Source organism: Python bivittatus, unplaced genomic scaffold, assembly GCF_059951505.1.
Source record: "Python bivittatus isolate LINGU-HERP-01145 unplaced genomic scaffold, Pbiv_v1 ctg000020_np1212, whole genome shotgun sequence".
Taxonomy (NCBI): domain Eukaryota; kingdom Metazoa; phylum Chordata; class Lepidosauria; order Squamata; family Pythonidae; genus Python; species Python bivittatus.
The window spans coordinates 94,321,766-94,344,690 of NW_028277030.1; the positions used below are offsets into that span (position 1 = coordinate 94,321,766).

The window sequence follows — 22,925 nt, forward strand, 5'->3', positions numbered from 1 at the left end:
ATAAGAAAACAATCTGTCATCCAGTTCCCAAGTAATCAAATTGAATATCTTGAAAAGTTGTATGAAACATTCTCATATTTCTATTGCAGACATATATGTAAAAAAAAATTCTGGATTGTTGATTTCATTATCATCACATTAAAAGCTTTGATAGCTTATTTATTTTTATTTATCAAATTTATATGACTGCCTATCTCACAAGATGTTACTCTGGGCGGTGTACAACAATCATATAAAACAAATATATAAAAATATAAAAACCATTATTAAAAATTAAATATACAAACCACAAGTCACGGAGGGAGGGAGTATATCAACCACAATAGGGGAGCCATCTTAGAATGTCACCGGTTCCCTAGGACTCCAAACCTGGTGACATAACCAGGTCTTGAGGAACTTTTGGAACATCAACAGGGATGGAGCTAACCTGACTTCAGATGGGAGAATGTTCCATAAGGCGGGCACCTCAGCGGAGAAGGCCTGCCTCCTGGGACCCATGAAATATAAGTCCCTCACAGATGGTACCTGCAGCATGCCTTCTCTGCCAGATCTAATGGGACAGGCTTCTAGATAAATTATATAGTATTGCCTATCTCCAATAGTTTCTGAGTACCTGGTATATTCAGGCAGAGAGAGTGCAGTCCAGGTTCGCTCAATTAAATGTTGTCATCTTGAGAAAGCATGCCTTTGTGTCACAGCCTGTGACCTCTGGAATAGCATCCCACTAGAGATATGAATGGTGCCAACTCTTTTGAAGGCCCTTAAGACCTGGCTCCATTCTCAGGCCTGGTGTTAGCATATTTGTGGAGCCACTATTGTGTTTTTGACTGTTGGGCTGTTATTTTTTTTTAATGATTTTAATTGTATTTTTTATATGTTGTAAGCTACCCAGAGTAGGTGGCTGCAATACATCTATTATGATTAATAGTATTAGTAAGTACTGCACTTTAATTTTATTCCCTAACTGCAGATAGAAAGCTAAGAGGGAAATTGTGACCCATGTTCAGAATAATTATCTTGCTTGATAACTTGTGAATGGTCCCTACAGTGATAAGAGAATTGTATTTGCACCGTACACTAATCATAGCTTAACATAATCATTTTTTGCTAATTCCCTGCTTCTTTGGTTAGTGTACCGCAATGTTTGGGGTGGTTGGCAGCTGCAATTCCTGCATGCTCTTTTATACAACAGTGGGTCAATTGAGGTCAGGAACAGGTTGAGTTTGTTCCCTCCTTTGGTCTGATTCACTGATACTGACAAATATATGAGGTGGGAAAAAAGGAAATATGATAGATCTACTTTACAGATACAATTCCATCCCTACCTCCTCATTTTCCTGGAAGATTAATATAGTAGTCTGAACTGCTATATAGCCTAGCATGTCTTACAAACCAGATGAGAGTGTTGTGAATTAATGTAATTCTTTGTTTAAGAATAATTGTGAGAAGAAATATAATCTTAAAGGAAAAATATTTTTAAAAAATCCTCCCACTTGATAAAAAGATAGGAGTTTGAAACACTACCTAAGCTTACAACTAGCTTAGGACCAAACTTAGCCATTTAAGTGCCTTAAAGATATACTGCTAGTTTTGCATCTAGTATTTAGACATCTTTCAGCATGTTCCTTTAGTTTTTATATTATAATATATTGAATAGAATCAAATAGTCTAAGTGTTTGGGCTTAACTCTTTAAATGTTCGGGAAAGTACACTATTAAATGGCAATCATATACATTTAACTACTCAATGCTAGTAGCATGCTAAGCTACTTTATTTCCTCTTTGTAGTGCTGACTTTATGAGCTGCATACTTTTAAAGCTAGTGTTGGATTTAGATTACACTGCCTTTCAGTGATTCTGGTGTAATCCTAGTCTGATATAGTCATTATGCCACTATTATTTACTTTTTTAAAATAACATGTTTAAACATGTTTCAGTTAAATTCTATCCCTGTGGTGAGGTCTCGTACAGGGCAATTTACACTAGATGTAACTGTCTACCAACATGCTGTGGATTGAACAGATCTTGTTTGTAAAATCAGCATTTAGCTTTTATTGGCAAACTATGTAGGATCAAATTTACAAAGTATAGTTGATTTTTCTGCATCTCTGTTTTATTAAAGAGAAATATATCTAGATTTCTCATTTTTGTCTAAGACTACTAGGAGTACTTGTGTTTATATCTTCTTTCAAATTTTGGTTATTGTAGTACAGATAGCTTATGCTTTGTATACTGTCTGATGTTCCTTCATAATGAAAATAATCGAACCAACTTTTTTTCTCAGCAGGACAAAAGGAACAAGCTGTTGAATGGTATAGAAAGGGAATTGAAGAACTGGAGAAAGGAATAGCTGTATTAGTTATTGGTCAAGGTAAGTTCATTTTTGGTGTTATATGAAGGAGAGAAGCTGTGAATGTGGTTTGAAAATTCTGAGTAGATAAATAGTTTGGAAGAAGAGGAAATCTGGAAAATCCCTAGGATTTATTTATTTATTTCAAAAATTGTATACCACCAAATTATAATAATATGAAATAAGCATCCCAGTGGTCTCAATTAACTTCAAATAAAAAGCACACCTTTTAATAAAATGACATGCTGGTCCCTTAGTACAGCTTAGACACCAAAAAAAGATGTTTTGTAACATCTTAAATGTCAGAAGAAAGGTGACCAAGGTATACTGCTGGGCCAGTGTATTTCATATTGTATGCATGACACTGAGAAGGCCTGCCTTCTGGTCCACACTTTTCTCATGTCATACCAAGGCAGGACCTTGAGCAAGCCTTGCATAAGTGTGAAGATTTCAAGTTGATGAAAAGCAAGGATTTGACCTGCACTTGATACACAAAATTAGCATATAAAGTTTTCCTCAGTGTGGAAATAAATTTTCTCATTTCAGTGACTGCACAGCAAACTGTTGTTAAAGGAGCTGTTTAGTGAGAGGCTAATTTTGGAAGTCTTTACTTCCTGGTTAATATTTCTGTGTACAATAAGTTTGTCTGAATTATTCCAAATTCTGCACATGTTAGATTATTACTTGTTAATGCATCTCTCTGCTTGTCTAGATATCAGTCCTAAACAGAGTTAGATTAAATTCAGATGTTCATCTCAACCTTTACTTAGTTCAGGATTAAGGAACTTTTGGACTATATGTTGAGAACATACACACTGAGAACATATGTTGGACTCTAACTCCTGTTAATCCTAACCGTAATGGCCAGTGCTCAGGAATTACAATTACAATTGTAGTCCAGCATCATTTGAAGAAACATGACTTTCCCATCATTGGTTTAGATTATCATGATTGTAGCCTTAGTCTTTAGGAATTCCATTAAGGAATTCTGTACTATGTATAGGTAGTCCTCAGTTAGCAATGATATTTGGGATCAGAATTTCCATTGCTGAGTGATGCGGTCGTAAAGCATGACATCACACGACTGTATCACTTAGTGATGGCAATCCCGATTGCCATCATTAAGTGAGGATTGCGGGTTGTTAAGCAAGCACCTCCCATGACCGTGACTTGCAACTGCCTTCTGGCTTCCAGCAAAGTCAATAGGGAAGCCGGCAGGAAGTTGCAAGTGAGTGCTATGGAGCGTGGGCAGAGGTGGCTGCTGCAGCACAAGTGTAGCTGGGCGGGGGGGCTGCTGTGGAGTGCAGGAGGTTGCGCAGGCAGCTGCTGTGGTATGAGCACAGGGGTTTGCAGCCTGGCGCAACTGCAGCTGGGTGGACAGGTGTGCACTGTGGAGTGTGGGCAGGGGTTGTTGCAGGTGCGCACATGCTATGGAGTATGAGTTTCCATAGTTGGGCTCCTTGGGAGAAAAAGGAGCAGGAGTGACTTGCAACCTTCCCTACCGGCTTCCCCATTGACTTTGCTTGTGGGAAGCTGGCAGGGAAAGTCACAAACGGTGATCACATGACCATAGGACGTTGCAACCATTGTAAGTGCAAGCCGGATGCCAAGGACCCGAGTTGCAATCATGTGACCATCAGGGTGCTGGGACGGCTGGAACTTTGAGGACTGGTTGTAAGTACCACTCATTCAGCACTTTTGTAACTTCGAATGGTTGCTGAACGAGTGGTCTTTAACTGAGGACTACCTGTAATGCACTGCAGGGTTAACTACTTTTAGAAGACTTGCTGGTTGTTGTTATAAAGTGTATTCTCATAAGAACTCAAATATATTTGGAAAATCTGGATCACTATGATACTTACAATTTTGAAGACAAGAAACTTGTTCCAAAATAAAGCTGCGGAGCTGCTAACTGGAATTGGCTAATATCATATCATACCCTTTTCAATCAAGATTCAGGCTGGCCTATAGTACTGAGACAGCATTGGTTGCACTTGTGGATGACCTCTAGAGGGCTTGGGATGGAGGTGTCCTGGACCTTCTGGATCTGTTAGTGGCTTTTGATACCATTGACCATGGTATCTTGCTGGACTGGCTCTGGGGATTGGGAGTGGAGGGCACTGTTTTGCAGTGGTCTCCTCCTTTTGCTGCGGCAAGTACCAATCAGTGTTTGTGGGATGGAGAGGTCCAGCCTTAGGCCCATGTTATGTGGGGTGCCTCAGGGCTTGGGTCCCTCTCCCCTCCTATTTAACATCTATATGAAGCCACTGGGAGAGGTCATCTGCTAGCAGGGGTTTGGTATCATCAGTATGTTGATGATACCCAATCATACATCTCTTCCCAGTGCTGGTCAAGTGCTTGTTCAGTGCCTGGAGGCTGTAGGGGCCTGGGTGGGGACAAACCAGCTGCAACTCAACCTTAGCAAGATGGAGTGGTTATGGGTTTTTGGCCCCCCAGGGTCAGGAGAGTTGACATCTCTGATTCTGAATGGGATAACAGACATATCTGGTACACAATTTGGGGGTCCTCTTGGACTTGCAGCTCCTGCTGAAAGAGCAGCTGGCAGATGTAGCCAGGGGGCCTTTACATAAATCTGTCTTGTGTGCCAAATGCCCATACCTGGACTGGGAGGCCTTGCTCACAGTCAATCATGCCTTAGTCACCTCCCACTTGGATTACTGCAATGTGCTCTACATGGGGCTGCCCTTGAAGACCATCTGGAAGCTGCAACTGGTTCAGAATGCAGCAGCACATGCAGTTTTGGGTGTCCTACAGTTTACCTGAGTAACACCACTGCTGCATGAGCTACACTGGCTCCCAGTTGCTTTCTGGGTGCAATTCAAGGTGCTGGTTATCACCTTTAAAGCCCTACATGGCAGAAGGCCAGGTTACTTGTGGGGCCACTTCTCCCTGATGGTATCTGCCCGTTCTACTGGGTTAGATAGGGTGGGCACGCTCCAGGTCCCCTTTCTGAAAAGTTGCAATGTGATGGAACCTCAGAGGTGCACCTTCTCGGCTGCTGCCCTAGCCCAGCCTCCCACCTGAGATCCAAGGGATCCCTTCCCGTTTAACCTTTCGGAGGGCTGTGAAGACCTGGCTCTTCCCCCAAGCATTGGGCTAGGATGGGGGTTATGCTGGGAAGTTGTTTGGTCTGGTGCCTGGGGAGAAGGGTACTTTTTTTTTTAGCTATGTTTTTATGGATTGTTGTGAGCCGCCTAGATTCATTATATGAGATAGGCGGCCATATAAGTCCTGTAAGTAAATAAATACATAAATATCAGTGCTTCATCTGCTGCATTGGCTGTTGTACTGCTTCCAGATCCAATTCAAGTTTTTGAAGCTGATCCTTAAACCTCTGGACAGTTTGGGAAGAAAATTTTTCATGGGAATACCTTCTCCATTATATATGTTCTCAGGCTGTTCAGTCATTGTTCGAGGGTCTCTTCTGTGTTATTCTGATAGGTGAAATGAGGCAGACAGTCTTCCCTGTTGTAGAGTTGTGGTTATGGAAGCTGTTCCCAGGGAGGTATGTCTGGTTCTTACGCTTTGCTGCCAAGCAAAACCTTCCTTTTTTTAAAACCAGAATTTCTATAGTTTTGTTTAGTTTGATTTTTTATTACCTGTATTACCCTGCAATGGTGCATTTTATATTTTATAGCTATTCTGCACAACTGATTGCATTGCATTGCATTCTACTGTTGCTTTTGTTTGTTTTGCTTTTCAGTGTTAAAAAAAAACTTTTAATGATTTCGGTCCTGTTATAATGTAATCTGCCTAGATAAATTGGATTGCCTGTTACATATATTGAAAGTGATCATTGGCTAGATTGGAATAATTATAGAATAATATAATCATATTACATTAAATAATTAAGAAAGAACTATGATAAGGGGGACATTCTCTTGAACACCTGGGCCCTTTTCCATTGTTTATATTATGTATGTTGCCTTTTATCTTTTTGAAAGGAATGGCATAGAGAAGTCATAGAAACAAAATAATAAGAATCCTCCAAGTTTATAGTTCATGCCAATTTGTAGTAGTGAGTTTATTATACAGCAGCTGTTTGTTTAGTTGAATCAATAATTTGAACATATAATCTGGATTTGTATGTTTTGGTTTAGTTATGATTATGGCTTTAGTTTTTCTGAAGATAGTTTTAGCTGGGAAGATGGGTTAATATAAAAGTCAGAATTTTGGATCATGTTTATTTTGATTTCCTGGCATTAAGATGGCAACAGAGGTGTACTTAATTAGCAGGCAGTGCTGTATAAAAATTGTAATGTGAGTTAGTTCATACATTGTAATTATTTTTTTTTATAATTTAAGACATGAGGCTAAGATCCAATCAAATAACACCTTGAAGTACTTTTGATTTTTATTAAAGATACTTAAAAATAATCATTTACATTTTGAAATTAATAGTCTTCAATTGGACAATAGTACTTTTCGTTGGCAGAGTATTGGCCTAAATTTACAAATCTGTAATCGTAATGCACCACTTTTCAAAAGGAATCCTAAAACTGGTAGTACTTCTATGTGAATATTTTGGAACAGAAAATATATTTCTTATTTCTCATATCTGCAGCTATTCTTAGAGAAGACTACAGTTTGTAACCCTAGGTAATTTGTAATCCTAGAGGTTTCTAGCCAAACTTGTTACTTCTAGATTCATTTGTTCCAAGTCAGTATAATATTATATAGTATATTATATAGTATTATTTTATTATTTATTATTTGTATTTATTATTTATTTTTGATGGAGTATAAGATAGATATTGCTATTATACCTATGCCTGAATGTTTAACTTTCTCTTTAAGGAGACCTTTATGATCGAGCTCGTCGCCTCCAGTCTAAAATGATGACAAATTTGGCAATGGCCAAGGACCGTTTGCAGCTGTTAGGTACTACTTAATGTTGTTACTTTAGAAAATTGTGGAAATGATAGTATATATTTAAGAACCTATTTATTAATGATGGAAAGAAAAATGATTTGAAACTCCTGATTTTTAAAAACTTTTGAAACATAAGTTTCAGCAATAGATTTCAGTTGTATAGAATTGGTGTACTAATTAGAGATGCGAGTATACTGTTAAAGTTTGGTTTCCTGATATTATAAAAGGGAAGATGAAAAACTAATGGGATTTTTTTTGTGAAAAAATATTTAAAAATATTTAAAAATGCAGAGTGAATATAACTTGCTCTTTGAAATGGCTAAGACAATTGGTGCAAAATTAGCATTAATGGAATAATAGTGTAAAGTGCATCTTAGAAGGAAAATTCATAGAAAAAAATGTTGCCTGGAATTTAAGTTTTTACTGCAGATACTTTGATGAAAAGTAGTAAATTACTGAACAAAATCATCTTGAAGTCAGTTCAAGAGTATAAACCTTTTAAAAATAACTAATCAGTGATGCCTCTTTCATCACTAATAGCAGTCTTATTAGTATTAAAAAGCACAGATTATCATAAATTGAAATCCTTTAAATCAAAGCATATATTGAATGAAGCAAAATAAAACTAGATAACAGCATATATGTCTGGAGGGGGCAAGGAATGAATCATGTCATGATTTCATGAAGCAAGCTCTGCAGTTTACCTACTTGGATCAAATGTTAGGACGCAAGTAAAGAAGGGTGGGGTTTGTATCATCACATCACCATATATGTGTCATTTTTCAGTCATCATAGTTATCTATGGATATCTAGGGACAGCAGTAGGTTAGCTAATTTATCTGATGGCTTTCTTGCAAATGTTGTTAAAATCGTTTAAAATGATAGCATTTCTCCTTTATCTGTGTTACATGGTTTATGTAGCCTAGGGCTGTAGCTGGCATAGCACTGTATGGCCTTGCTTATTTTCTAGATGGAGCAAGGACATAGAACCCCTGCTAAGAAAAGATGAAGTTCCCAATCAGATGGCTTATGATTTTGTAAATCCCATTTATTATCTCTTAAGTGACCTTGATTGTTCTAGGGAGCCAGTGTTAACCAAGAAATAGTATTTTTATTAAAAATACAGTAGGTACATTCCTTAGTTTTCCTAGGTTTTTGTTCTTTCCCCATGTGTTTTTCAGGTTTATCCAATCATTTTTTTAGTATGTTACTTTTATTTTGTAATTAGTCAGGTAGATCTAGTTGCCATTTTGTATTAGGTGACCTCCATAGCCACCATTTTGTTGCAGGACCCAACAGTGTCTCAAATTTCAAATGTACCTCACAGATTAAAAAGATTGGCAATCCTTGGAGCCTAGAGCTCCTGTCTGAGTAGTCTGTCAAGTTACCCTTTGAAGAATGCCATTGCAGCGTACCTTTCTAATGTCTCTACAACATGTTTGTCAAAAGGCTACAAGAAATACTTCCACTGGAATATTTTAAAGTGAGTAAATCCCTCTCAAAGACAATCAAAATCAGCAACAGAACATTTTAAGTTTGGAGGAATGTAACTTTTTTTTTTTTTGCTTAAAATTGCATCTCTAAATGCATTGACTCTGAGTAGAAAAATTGTGAGATAGGAAAACAGTAAGTAGCCTTTTTTCCCCCACCATTTTTTTCAGTCAGTTATGTAGCTGTGCCTTATCTAATTTATGAATATGTCATTTATAAAAATACATGTTTGATAGCCATTGACAAATGCCAGCTTTTTAACAAGAATAAAGTTATGCAGCTGCAGCATATATTGGATTAACATAACTTGCTGTTAAATATATGAAGTGTCAAATGTAAACAATCCCGTGATATGGAACTGTACCTTTTGCTAATTTCTTACCCTTTCTTGTACCTCCACTTTGATAATAGTGAGGTTTTTTCCCACAGTGCTTATAGAATATAACTTCAGTGTTTTCCTGAGAGGTACTTAATTACTGTTGCTTTTTTCTGGAGGCTTAGAGCAATCTAGAGTCCTGGCCATGGCAAAGGATAGAGTTTGAGCTACTTTTTTAAGGTGCTATAGGACATTTTGCTTTATTTGGTTTTGCGGTTATAGATTTAACAAGACTACCTCATATAATATGTTTGTAATAAGGTCAATAGGCTGGAAAATGTACCCCAACACCTTTACATTAATGAGTCTCTACTTAGCAGAAGTTTTCATTTATTTTAGTAGGACTTATCCTCAGATTAAGTATGCATATGTTTGTAGCCAAAAAATCAGGGCTATAAGCCTGAAAGACATTATAGATAATATACTGGCAGAATTTTTTTGGAATGTTGAGAGTTTATATTCTAATTTGTATTAAAATAATATATAATTTTTATTGTAACTTTTATTTTAAAAATTGAATAATCTATTATAAGCTATTTTCATATTTTAATACCGTACATTGGCACGAGCCAGTATATAGATGAAGGCCTTTAACATTGAGCATGATATATAAGCATGCCTTGTTTAATTCCTCATCCTTGAAATTTGGTGCAAAAATATTTAGCTTTTGGATGTTTACTGACAAGGTTTTATAGTAATTGCTGAAATATTACATAGTTTATTAAATGACTGAAATGCTGGAGTTACCATCCTCTGTGTCTCAAAATATGAAATATGGTTTGCTTTTGCTACACATTCTGATGCTGTTGCTGATCATTTTTATTGTTATAACCCAATTTTAAAGAGATGGCTGAGATTGCATTCTCCAGCAATGCAAGCCTTAGTTATTGGATATTAATAAGAGGAATTTTTAAAGAGAACATTTGAAACTCTGTTTTGACAACTGAGAGCTCTTGAGAGTGAACATTTTATTTAAAACACTTTTCTCTAATGCTCCATTCAAAATTTTCACGATAGTATACAACAATAAAACACAATAAAAAGCATAAGAGCTAAGAATCATAGCCTTTGATAGGTTGATAGTTTTGACACTACCAAGGTCTTTGGTAGTGTCGAAAAACCACTAGAGTAAGTACCAACATCCCCTGTAAGAACTCTCAGGAGAAAGTTTCACAACTAAGGTAAAGTACTACAACTAAAAAAGTCTCTCCCATATAGCCTCTCATCTTTGTTCTGATGACAAAATAACTTGGATGAATATCTTAATGAGCTTCAGAATTATTTGGCAATTTGGCTTTTTTTTTCCTCATAAGAAATAAGGTAGAAGAAACAGTGAGAAAACTCCAGTGGTAAACATAGGAAACAATGTCATCTGAAACCCTGGTCCATTCTGTGAATGAGGAAGGGGAATGGTACAATAAAGGTTTAATCTAGAAGTCCCCTTTAAGTATGTGCAGGTTGTTGAGTCTCATTTTTTAAGACAGTGAGAATGATGAAAAGTTGGAAAAGAGCCACTGAAGCTATCAACCCCATATAGATCTTATTATAGCCATGTTTGGATGCAATCAAAATGTGTAGTATTGGTACCAAATAAGATTGACTCAAGAAGGGCTAAAGGGCTACAGCAGTAGCTATAATTGTGTAAACACATTCCTTGTCACCTGTGAATTTGAAGACAAGTACTCCTAGGCTATCGGCCTGGTTTTAGAGAGTGCATTAGCATCCAAAACAGGTTGAACATCAGTCCCACAGTTTAGTTCTGTTTATAATAGCACTTCTTTCTTATTAGATTTAATTTCAGTTTATTCAGCCCATGATCAAACTCAAGTAATGTTCCAGAATTCAGTTGCTTTCTGGGATGATAAGAAGCACTGAGCAATACTTACGGTATCTCACGCTGTAGCTCTTCTAGTGGTTTCAGGTAGATATTGAATAGTATAATGGACAAGGTGGAACCATGTGGGACACTATTGTTAATGATTTAGTTGTTGAAGATAGCAATCCAGCACCACCTTTTGGACTAGGCCTGAAAGGAGGGACTGGAACCATTGCAAACAGTGTTGCAAGTCCCACATCAACCAGATGATGTAGAAGAATACCAAGCTAGATGCTATTGAAAGCCAGTGAGAGATCCAAGAGACCTAGCAAAGCTGTACCATCCATCCAGTTTATAGTGTAGGTCATCATCAAAGTAGTTTCAGTGCCATATTCTTGTTGAAAGCCAATTGACAGAGATCCAAATCCAGATGTATCTGAATTGGGAAGTCACAACCTTGTCAATCACTTTTCCAAAAACTGAATATTTGAGATTATCCAATATTTGCACAAATCTCCTCAGGTAAAAGAGTGTTTTCAATAGAGGTCTTATAATTACTTCCTTTAAGCTGGGAGACAATATCTGTCACTTACAAAGAGGGACTGATAATTGTCCTTAACCTGAGGCAAATTGAGTAGGTAGGTGTTACTCTTCATATTGCCATACACCATTTGCATCCTTGTGATATACAAGCCAAAAAGTAGGACAAGCAATTGTGGGGGTTATATCCCTGAGACTTGCCCCAACCTTGATGTTCAGTTCAAGTGGGTTTTCTCAGTTTTAACTAGAGAGAATACTATGTTCTGGCTCCCTCCTTCAACTTCTTGGTAAAAGAGATACCTCACACTGAGAAAAGCAGTGTTTTTCTGTTCTGTGTAAACATAATGAGGTAGAAGAGTAAATATTTTTGCTGCCATGATGCTGAACTTCAGATTGTCCTTCAGAAAGGACTGATCTATCCATGGCCCAAATTCCTTCATTTACTCTTTAGCTGGTATTCTGTCCTCTTCATTGACCTCTACTAGCTCTTTAATAAACCAGTATGGTTTTGTATAGGGAAGAAAGCACTTAGGAATGAAAGCGTCAGCTTGAAAATCTCTGTATGGTTTTGCCAGCGATATTCTTATCCATAGTATATAATTGGCAGTATGCCCAGTCACCATTTCCACTCCACCATGTTATCAGTAATACTTGTGGGAGATAGTCTTTCAGATATCAAGATTCTACCGTGTAAGCAAACATCAATGCTGTGAATTATGTTTGGAAATGAACACAGAGGCAGTGAAACTTTTTCATTGCTGGTTAGATATATTTTTCATGCATAGAAAAATTATTTCTTGTTTATTCAAGACTATTTTATATTGTATTTTTAACTCATTTTAGCTTTTCTGTAAACTACCCAGAGTCGTTTTTTAATGAGATGGGTGGTGACAAATTTGATTGATAAATAAATAAATAAATAAATAGTCAGTAGCCCTAAACTAGTGTTGACCCTGGAGATGAAATAAAGGAAGCGTAAGGAGTTAATTTTCATACAATCTTTAGAAATGATTTAGCAGTCTTAATGAATTATATCCTAGATCAGCCTTTCTCAACCTTTTTACCCTGGAGGAACCTTTGAAGTAATTTTCAGGTCTCAGTGAAACCCTGCATAAAAATTACACCGCTATTTTTCGCAAAAAATATGAAAACTTCACAATACAATTCATTTGTAACCTATGCAACCCATATTTTGCAACATTTACAACTGCAAAGTGGTGGGCTGGCAGCTGAGTTGCGGTGCATAAAAATTCCTGCCGCTATGAGCGCTAGCATTGTGTGATGCACAAAGTTAAAAAAAAAGATTTTTTTTTTCCAGTCATGATGTCTCACAGAACCTCAGTTGACAAAAGTTGCAGTTGAGAAAGGTTGACTTAGATAATATGGAATAAATGTTCTATACACATGTCTTTGCAATGTGATGAAATGACCAGCTGAGGGTCATCTTTTTGGCTAAGGACTGTTGGGTGACACATACAAGAAAGGAGCATAGAGAAGAGTTATTAGATAGGTATGACAGTCTTCAGTTTTTTAAAATTTTGTCCATCTTATTTAAGATTTTAGGAAGGGCTGGGTAAGAATCTTTTTTTTTTTTAAAACATATTAAAAATTGAATTTGTATTTTGTGTGATGCCTCTTTTAATTAAAGATACATTGCAGTACCCTTTTGTATGAAATACATGATAGTATCAAAAAGGAATCTGAACTGTGCTGAGATGGTGACAAAGCAGAAATTATGGAATACCGGTTTTTTCCTGAGCTAAATGTGTATTGAAAACCTATTGATTTTTTTTAAATGGCTGGTTTTATTTTTGAAGTTCAAATAAGAGATTGGTATTGATCTGTTTTCTAAAAAAAAAAAAAGGGGGACTATGATTGTACAAATACAGGTAGTCCTCAACTTATGACCATTCGTTTAATGACCACTTGAAGTTATGATGGCACTGAAAAAATTACTTACGACCGGTCTTTGCACTTATGACCATCATAGCATCCCTGCAGTCACGTGGTCAAAAGTCCAGGTGCTTGGAAACCAGCATGTATTTATGATGGTTCCAGCGTTCCTGAAGTCACATGATCACAATTTGTGACCTTCCCAGCCAGCTTCCGACAAGCAAGGTCAATGGGGAAAGCTGGATTCACTTAACGACTGTGTGATTGGTTAACAATAGTGGCAAAAAAGTCATAAAATTGGGCATGACTCACTTAATGACCGCATTGCTTAGTGATGGAAGTTCCGGTCCCAATTGTGGTCATAAGTTGAGGACTACCTGTAGGTTATGTGTGAAAGATTGTTGTGAACTGGTGACCAGTCTAATTCAGGATGATATCTAATAAGTTGTTTGTTCAAGAAGGTAATAACTGATTCTAAAACTAATCTAAGAAATTAGTTGTAGAATTTTTTAATGATCATTTGCGAGCCTTCATCAGTCTAATTCATTTCTGCTAATTATAATGCAGTGCTAAATTGTATTGATAGTAAACTAGTAATTATATTTAATTATGTAACAATAAATACTCAATAATTGGAGGATGTTCACTTGATCAGAAAGGAGAGCTCTTGCTCTCTTATTTATAGAATTGTGTAGCAGCTTGAAATAAGCTGTAGATTACAAATGTATCATAGAATTAGCTGCTTAATATGGAATGCTAATCATAAACTAATACTTGTTAACAAAACTTAGTATGAAATCTGGTTGCAAATTGAACCGACAGGTTATAGACTGTCTTAGATTTATACCATAGATAGAAATCATCATAATTCTTTGCACATTCATTTTAAAGTACCCTACTAGTCTTTTTCTTTGTTATTTCTGAATAATGCAGTTACTGACTGCGGTTCACAGCTTTTACATAAATTGTACTTTATTCATTAGATGTGACTTCATAGCATTGTAAACATTAGACATAAGCTTTGTAACTTTAATCCATATCAAGCCAACTACTGGCAAAGTCATTTTGGTGTTACTAGTGTACGTAACTTTCATTGGTTCATTTTTTGTCTTTTATTTGTCCTTTTTCCTCCTCTGTTCTGTTGCATAGAGAAGATGCAGGCAGTTAAGCAAATTCCCAAGCCGCAAATGGAAGTCTGTAGTGACAGTACTAACCTGGTATGCCGCAATGGACATCTCCAGTCAGGTGGGTTTGGTTTTCCCAGCACCTAATTAATTAGGGGGATGTCTCTCAGTATCTACTCTATCATGAACAAAATATGCAGCACTAGATACCCTGCTCCTAATATATTTTTTAAATGTTTTCTCTTGAAAGGTTTCTTATTAATCTATATTGAATTAATGTTGTTTTCACCAAACTGCTTTCCTTATATTGTAAAGTTTCTTATGTCTTAAAAGGCAAGGCAATAAAATTTATAATATTTTAAAATAAAGTTTGGAATTTGGGAAAAAGCCTATTTAGAGCCCTTATAAAATGCAGTACTAGAAAAAATGAGCTGTGAGAGTTCATTTAAAAACTATGAAAATCTAGATTGGATTATGTTGATTGCTATTTTCTATGAAAGCAAAAGTAGAGAATAAGTTTTTTGCTTATACCTCCTATTGAAAGATATTGCTTCCTGGCTTTCTTTGTCAGTGTGTATGCATAAGATTTAAAAACCATGAGAAAATCTGCTTAAAGTTCATTTATATGAGAAGATTATTGATGCTCAGAATTCTTAAAGTATGTACTGAAATGAGAGGAAAATTATAGGTGGCATGTTGTGAATGTTTAGTGATCTGCTTTAGCTAAGATGCTTTGGAAACTTCTTTGCTATGAATTTTTATGAAGTTTGTAGCTTGTAACTTCAGTCATTTTTATTCTTCATAAGGTATGCTTCTGAAATAACTCCAAATACTATCAAATGTACAAATAATTTTCTCACTGATATTTTTGCTGTATAAAGGGTTTGATTTTTTTCTTGTTCTTGAAGAATTCAGTCTATTTTTTAAAAAAAATACATGTAATGTTTAGAGTTGGACCCTTTATGACTTTTTTTTGCACTTATTATTTCTGTCTAAAATACTCAACTGAGGACAAGATGCGCTTGCTAGCTGATTTAGTGTGATGTGGTGCTTTGCTTGAAACAAGTAGTGCTGGTATATGAATCTACAGTTGGCATTTTTCTTCATTCTGGTAACTAGAATTTGTCGAAGTACAGTATCTGTACATGGCTTTGTTGACAGTTATATTTGTAGGACAACAGTGTGACTTCATCCATTGTGATGTACTGACACCAATTCTAATCCTGTATATGAAGCAGCATAATGGGAATCAGCACTTCACTGTAGAAGAAAAGCCTGATTACTGCTTGCATTTGCAGCTACTTTTCTTGGCATTATACAACTCAAATAATGATATAGACTAGGTTGTATGGAAAGCAGTTTCTGTTCTTATAAATTTCACATCCGAAAGAAATTTCAGTAGAAAATAACAAGGTTTTGTGACTTTTCCTATTCAGTTCTTCCTTTTAACTTTCTTTCAGATAACCAACTATCCAATAGTTAGATGTTTTTGTGGATTTATCAAAGTAAAATACTTAGCATACCTAACTAAACAAAAACCAGATTGCAATTCTGATCATCATATTGTCACTTTCTATGCCACTTTGAAAAACATAATATGCTTATCACATCTTGAATTGGGAATTTACATGAAGTCTAGCATTGGCTTGGTGTGGAGTGTTATTGCAAGTAGTTATTTGCTTGATAAATCAGAATATAGATCTGAATAAATCAGATCTGATCTGAATCTATAGATCTGGTAATAATTATTTTAAATATTCTAGAAACTATATTTATTTGTTACCCCAAGCAGTAAAGTAAAAAAAGAAGAGGACTGAATAATAGAAAACAATGGTAAAATGGCTTTTTTGCAAAATCTACAGGAAATTTGAAAAAGAAATTTGCCAGAGAAGTATTTATTTAAAATAGAACCTTACAACAGAAAGCAAAAGTACATCTTGAGGCTTCCTATTTCTATTACATTTTTCAGTGAGCATGTACATAGAGTACATGTACATTTTATATATGCTAAAAGTTTCTCATACGTTTATATGAATAATGCTATAAGACCTATCACAGCTACTCTTGAAATAATATAAGCAAACTGTTCTGCTGTGTACCTTTTAAATAAAGGGAAAATAAAGTAATATGAGCCTTGTTCGTTCCTTCCTTCATTGAAATTTTACCAGTTCAGCTTGCAATTCACATCTAATCTAATTTGTGATAGGACAGATTTGTCAGTTACTGTAGCATTGAGATGTGGACAAGATGCTTGTATGGGACCAACAATATATGTTCTTGATCTTCACTTTCTTTATTAATCTAGTACAAACCTGGATCCAAAGGTGAACTGCTTCTTTAATTGTCTAATTGGGGCTTTTGGGGAAAAAAAACAAACTACATGTTTTTTGGGATGCTTGTTGGCCAATTCCAAATTTCTCCTCCCTGGAAAAAACCTTAAGTGGGAAATTACCACTAGATTATTTCATTTAAATTTCAGGGTTGATTTGTTTATTCTGATAGATTATTGATATTAGAATAAGTAAAAAAGGGGTGCAGTTAATTCTCTTGGATTTTTCAGCAATCTGTGGTATTGTATGCCATAGATAGGTTGTCTGAGTTGGGAATGGAGTTACTATACTGATTTCACATCTTGATTTCAAGAAGTTGTTTCTGTGGGGAGTGCTGTAGCTTGCTGTCATGGAATTTAAATTATGTAATCTTGTCCTCTTGTTGTTTTGGTCCTCTGTGCTTTTAACATACACAGAATCATTGAGTAAAATCATTCAGGGATTGGGAGTTGGGTGTTACCATTATATGTACAGTACTGAAGAGACAGACATGTACTTGAGACAGGCAAATATTCTGTCTCATCTTTACACTGGGGTCAGGTGAGGCACTCTAAGTACTAAACTGTTATTTAGAATCAGTAGTGACTTGTACAAAGACCAGGAGATTGAAGTTCCTATCAGGAGCACAAATAGAAGATGGTTGCCTGGTGAAGCAGAAATCAACCTGTTCTGGGTGGGGTTGAAGGTTGATGATACATTGGTCCAGTTAGTATTACTGTAATATTTTTATTTAACATACACTTATATCTAAGTCCAGTGAAAGATCAATCCCCCCTCCCCCAAAAAACAAATTCTATTGTTCTGTGGTGTATAATATTTTCCCTATTTGAGCCAGGTGGGCCAGCTTCTGGTTTTTAAAATAGCATGGCTTTAGTTATACACTCCTGCACTGCCTTTTGAAGCTTTTCTGGAAATCTAGTTAGTACTTTCATTGTCTTTTGACTATTTTCAAACCGAATTTAAAGCCTTGTTTGGAACCAGATATTTTGAGACCTAGTTTTTCTACTTTAACTTTACTTTTTCCTTAGTAACCACAGATATTAATATAGGCTTCTTCAATACTCTTATGGCCCTAGCATCCAGCTTGTAGAGTCTTATTCCTAGGCATCTTGCATGGTGTCTTTGCTGCTGTTTTTTAGACATCAAAGCAATAATGTTAACAACTTTATCATTTGTTTGATAAATTTTAATCCTTTGTGATTCATTCTGAAAATATTTAATTGAAAGCTGCTATATAATGTAATTGAGGAGAGAGAATCTAACATTCTAAGATGTATTCAGAAATACTTTAACTGCTTGCCTTCTTGTTGATAGCCTTTACAAAGTAATCTAGAATAATGAAAATGTAATTAGGTAAAGAGAAACAGTCCATCATAAGTTAATTCATTCCACTCAGATCCAGAATTTCATTGCATTGGGTCAGGGATGGGTAATCTTTTTGCCATCAAGGGAGGCATTCCCAAAACAGTAATCTGAAAGGAGCCATATGTCATTGTTAAATGAGACTTATATAAGTAGTGAATCGGAGCAGATCCATCTCTCTTTTGGAGATGCTTTTCCCCCCCTGATTTTTCTGTCCTTAGCTATAGAACAAGAACTACTATTTCTTAATCTCTAAATTGATGGGTTGAAGGGTTCTTTTTGACAGCGTTGAACATCATATGAACTTAGTTGCCCAACCTTGGGTCAAATTAGATAGTATAGGCTAATTACTTTTGAATTCTGAATTTCAAAATTATTTTCATTGTAAACATGCAGCACAATTTGAATAACATAAAACATCAAAGTGCCAAAATATATTCTTTTAGAATTTTTATATTTGTCTTTATAGTTACATTATAACTAACATTTCATGCTTCTTTGGATGTATAGTAAAGTGTATATTACCTTCTTCCACTGAATTTTTCATTATAGGTAGTCCTTGTTTAATGACTGCCCTGTTTAGCAACCGTTTGAAGTTACAACAGCGCTGAAAAAGTAACTTTATGACCGGTCCCTGCACTTATGACTGTAGTGGTGTCCTTGTAGTCACGTGATTGCCATTTGTGTGCTCCACAGCTGGCTTCTGACAAGCAGAGTCAATGGAGAAGCTGGCAGTAAAATTGCAAGTTAAAGTGATGTCTCGCTTTATGACCATATTGCTTAGTGATGGAGTTGCCAGTCCCAACTGTGTTCATTAAACAAGGACTATCTGTACTGTGTTTTATTCTAAATTCATGTTGCTTGAATACTGCAAAGATACCTGTATGCTGCCTGGTTAAAATTGTGCTTCTTCCATAAATAAGGAGTTTGAAGAAAAAAAGCTTTTTTTTAAGGATGCTTAAGTTTTGGATATTCTTAGTATGTATGATGTTACCCTCAAAGTGGTACAGCCCAGATATGTTGGCTGTGCTTACAGGAAATGATAGTTTTAGTCCTAAAATTTTCTAACAAAGCAACTTATACATTAAAATTTACAAAACCTACTGTATAGTAAATCATATATATATAAATATATATATTATGAGGGGTTAACTTACTACAATGCAGGATATTTGGCAGCAGACAATTTACTTGCAGATAATGAATGGGCTACTTTTTAACTGTAGTTGGTAATTGAAAAATTAAAATAACTAATATGAGTTGATGGTGGTCAGGATGGTATTGATTTCTGAAAATTTGTGTAACTGTTCTAATACCAGTGCAAACAGAAAGCAACATCTGATGACTTACGATGATTTATTAAAACAGATAACATCACGTTCCTGAGGTTTCTTTACACTGATAGTGTGTTTACCCAATTATCTATAATGGCTATAGATAAGTACATTAAATTATGTGCTTTTATATTGTTCATTATGTATTGTGAGATTTAACCCTATATTAGTCACCCAGAGTCGCTTTGTGAGATAACCAGCCTTATAAATCAACTAAATTAATAGATAATAACAATTTAAAATTAAGTAAATATGCAACTAGTTGATTGATTTGAATGTTTTGTGCGGTAACAAATGTGTTCTTTTTCTTTGTAGAAAGTGGAACTGTTCCAAAAAAGAAGGATCCGTTGTCTCACAGTAGTAATTCACTTCCTCGCTCAAAATCTGTGGCAAAGGCTGCATCTGGAGGACTTTCTGGGCATCAAAGAACACCTAGTTATACTGGAATTCCTAATTTTTCTGTACCTAGAGTAGGAAATGTTCCTTCAGCTGCAACTCAGAAGGTAAGACAATAGCTTCTGTGCACTGTATATTGCATATTTGTCAGTTTAGGAAATGGAAATGTAATTTAAAAGTAATTGCATTTTATAAATAGCATGTTTTGTATGCAGCAGAACTTAAGTTCAGTTCTTGATATTACTAGGTAAGGTTGGAAAAGACTGTGGTCTAGAATAGACCATACAAACTAACAGAGCAAAGGTATGATTTAGCATAAGGGAATTGTATAAGTTTGTAATCCCAAAGCTCATTTTAGAGAGAAAAAAAAGACTACTTTTAATAATGTTGTTTTGCTTTTAATTTTGATTGAGGTTGTGGTTGTATCCAGTGACATTCTTGTTAGCCCCATAGAGGCTTCCTGTCTTCAGCCTTAGATTTTTCATCTTCTTGGACTCTCCTTCCCCCTTTTAGTAATGCTTTTAACTGATGTTTTATGTATTTATATATATTTATGTTTTTAATGTTTGTTGTGAGTCGCCCAGAGTTCCCCCATTGGGGGGAGATGGGCAGGTAAGAAATTTAATTTAATAATAATAATAATAATAATAATAATAATAATAATATCAGTAGAAGATATCTGCTATAAGAATGCAAAAAAGGTTTTCAATGATTTGACAGTTGCAGAAAGTACAAGGGGAAGGGCAGATCAGTATATAGCATTCTTCCCCATTTTACTGATGGGAGGCTTCTATCATTAGAAATAATTGGAATTATTATTAAAACTGCTCCAAGGATATGGAGATGCGGTAAGAAGTGATTTCACTGATGTTATGGGTACTTGCCAGAAGATACCTGGAGAATCTTATTGGCATGAAAAGGGAAGTAGAAAAGAGGAAACAAAATGATCAAACATTTTTTTCTATTGGAAAGGCTAAAATATTTGTGGTCCTTAAATTAACAAAAAAGTCAGTGTTGTGTGCATGGAGATAGAAATTTTTATTGTCAGAATAGTAGAACTCTTAAGGATTAATGTAGAAGTCAACTATTCCGATTTATTTTGCTGCCAGTTTTAAAACCATAGATTTAAAAAGTGGATGTGGTGGTACTGAGTTTATTTTCTTCTAGATTTATTATTCTAGGAATAGATAAACATAGTTTAGAATATCACTACCATCATCTCAAAGTGGTAATATAGTGTTCCTACATACATTTTACCTTTACTTTTTATCAGCATGGTATGTTAGGCGTTGGGAGGGAAGGTATTCTGTCTCCTATTTACTGAGACAATCAGTTGTTTAAAAGCAACTAAAACTTTCTTTGATAAATAATATGGGATATAAGTTATTTCTGTTTAGAGCTATAGAACTCAGCTTATCTACAGAATAATTATGTACAGTACTTTACCACAAGGACTTCTTTCCTTTCTATATTGTATTATATAGTTGTCTATTTTTCCTTTCCTGAATTTATATATATATTGTCTGTTACATTATCATAGAGAAAATATATGTGGTTGCTAAGAGCTGACAACAACTTGATGGCACATATTGTAATCAATGTTGCATTAATCTTTTGCAACATTTAATTAGCTGATTTTTTCTGTATTTTAAAAAATAACTTGTGTCATATCAAAGTTTTGTTTTGTGATTAGCTGGATGTGGAATGGAATTTGCTTCGTTTTAGATTACTGAAGCTGATAGCTAATTTTCTTTGAAATAATTGTTTCTTTAGGCTACCCCAAAAAATAATAGAGCCACCAAGCCTTCTACTCCTTCAACTGCTGTACGAAAAAAGAAAGACATGAAGATTTTTAAAAATGTGGATAGTAACCTTGCTAATCTTATTCTCAATGAAATTGTAGACAGGTAAGTGCCAGCAGTGGCCGGTTTTAATAGAAACTGGTAATTGATTGGGGGGAGGAATGCTTTTTAGTAAATATCAAGTGTAATTATTTTTAGAGCAAGTAATGCTCATCATGCTGTTTTTTCTGTATCAGTTTAAAATAGGATTTGGATTGGAAGAACTAAAAAAATATTTTTAGGAAATAGAATATTTTAATATACATGAGGATAATTTCTTAACTGTAAGGGCTTTTTAAAAAAATCGAGACAAAGAGTGTGAAATACTCAGCTGCACTCCAGAAGAATGAGATGCCTATTGTTGCACTAATTACTATTCTGTATTTGTTAGTGGGCCATCTGTCAAATTTGATGATATTGCTGGGCAAGAGTTGGCTAAACAGGCACTGCAAGAAATTGTTATCCTTCCATCACTGAGACCTGAAGTAAGCAATCTATTTCCTGACTTGTTTTATTGCATCTTAGAAGTTTCCATTATGTGGTAGATTTTACTCTGATTTTTTAAAATTTACCATTTTGTATGTATTCAAGTAACATACATGGATGGGGGTAAGTTAGAAACATTGCCAAAGATACTTTATTGTATTTGCAACTATTATAATGTGTAATTATAACTCATGATTGTCCAGTTGAAGTGTTGGTAATTGTGATTAGATGCTGGAATGAAATTGGCACTGTTTAGTTCTTTTAAATAAATATTTTGAAGATATTTATTTAAAATAATTGTAAAAAAGTCTTTTATTGGTCTAGTACATTGATTGTATTGCATATAGCACAGAAGTATTAATAAGTAGGAACTAATCACATGCTCAGTCATGAGCTGAAATGAATGTTATATACTTCCCCTGTATACATTCATGCTGCTAGGTCTTTAGTAGTACAGTTTAAAAAAACCCATAATTATTATATTTTCAGTTGAAACAATTACATACCAAGTCCCTCCTATGAGCATCATCTATTCTTAAATGAAATTCTGCTGAAAAAACTTCCATGCCCAGGAAGGGAGGTAGAAACAGTTTTAATTATCTCTTCATATGCAGCATCAACCACTGACTCTTCCCTGTTCCCCAGATGGTTTCCCTATTTTCTGAACCAGATTTTTCGTGTCCTAGGAAGCTGT

The 22,925-nt window shown here is 35.3% G+C and overlaps 1 protein-coding gene across 5 annotated transcripts in view; it reads left to right on the forward strand.

Annotated features, from left to right (window-relative positions):
- The window catches only part of SPAST (spastin), a 39,704-nt gene that overhangs the window by 3,706 nt on the left and 13,073 nt on the right, over positions 1-22,925 (forward strand). For 2 of the 5 annotated variants that reach the window (XM_088144318.1, XM_007435349.3), the window contains exons 2-7: positions 2,284-2,370; positions 7,168-7,251; positions 14,508-14,603; positions 19,824-20,011; positions 21,678-21,811; positions 22,137-22,230. In XM_088144318.1, coding sequence (XP_088000444.1) covers positions 2,284-2,370; positions 7,168-7,251; positions 14,508-14,603; positions 19,824-20,011; positions 21,678-21,811; positions 22,137-22,230 — 683 coding nt within the window. The remainder of the gene's footprint in view (positions 1-2,283; positions 2,371-7,167; positions 7,252-14,507; positions 14,604-19,823; positions 20,012-21,677; positions 21,812-22,136; positions 22,231-22,925) is intronic. The other 3 variants (XM_007435350.3, XM_088144315.1, XM_007435352.3) reach the window with 3 other exon arrangements.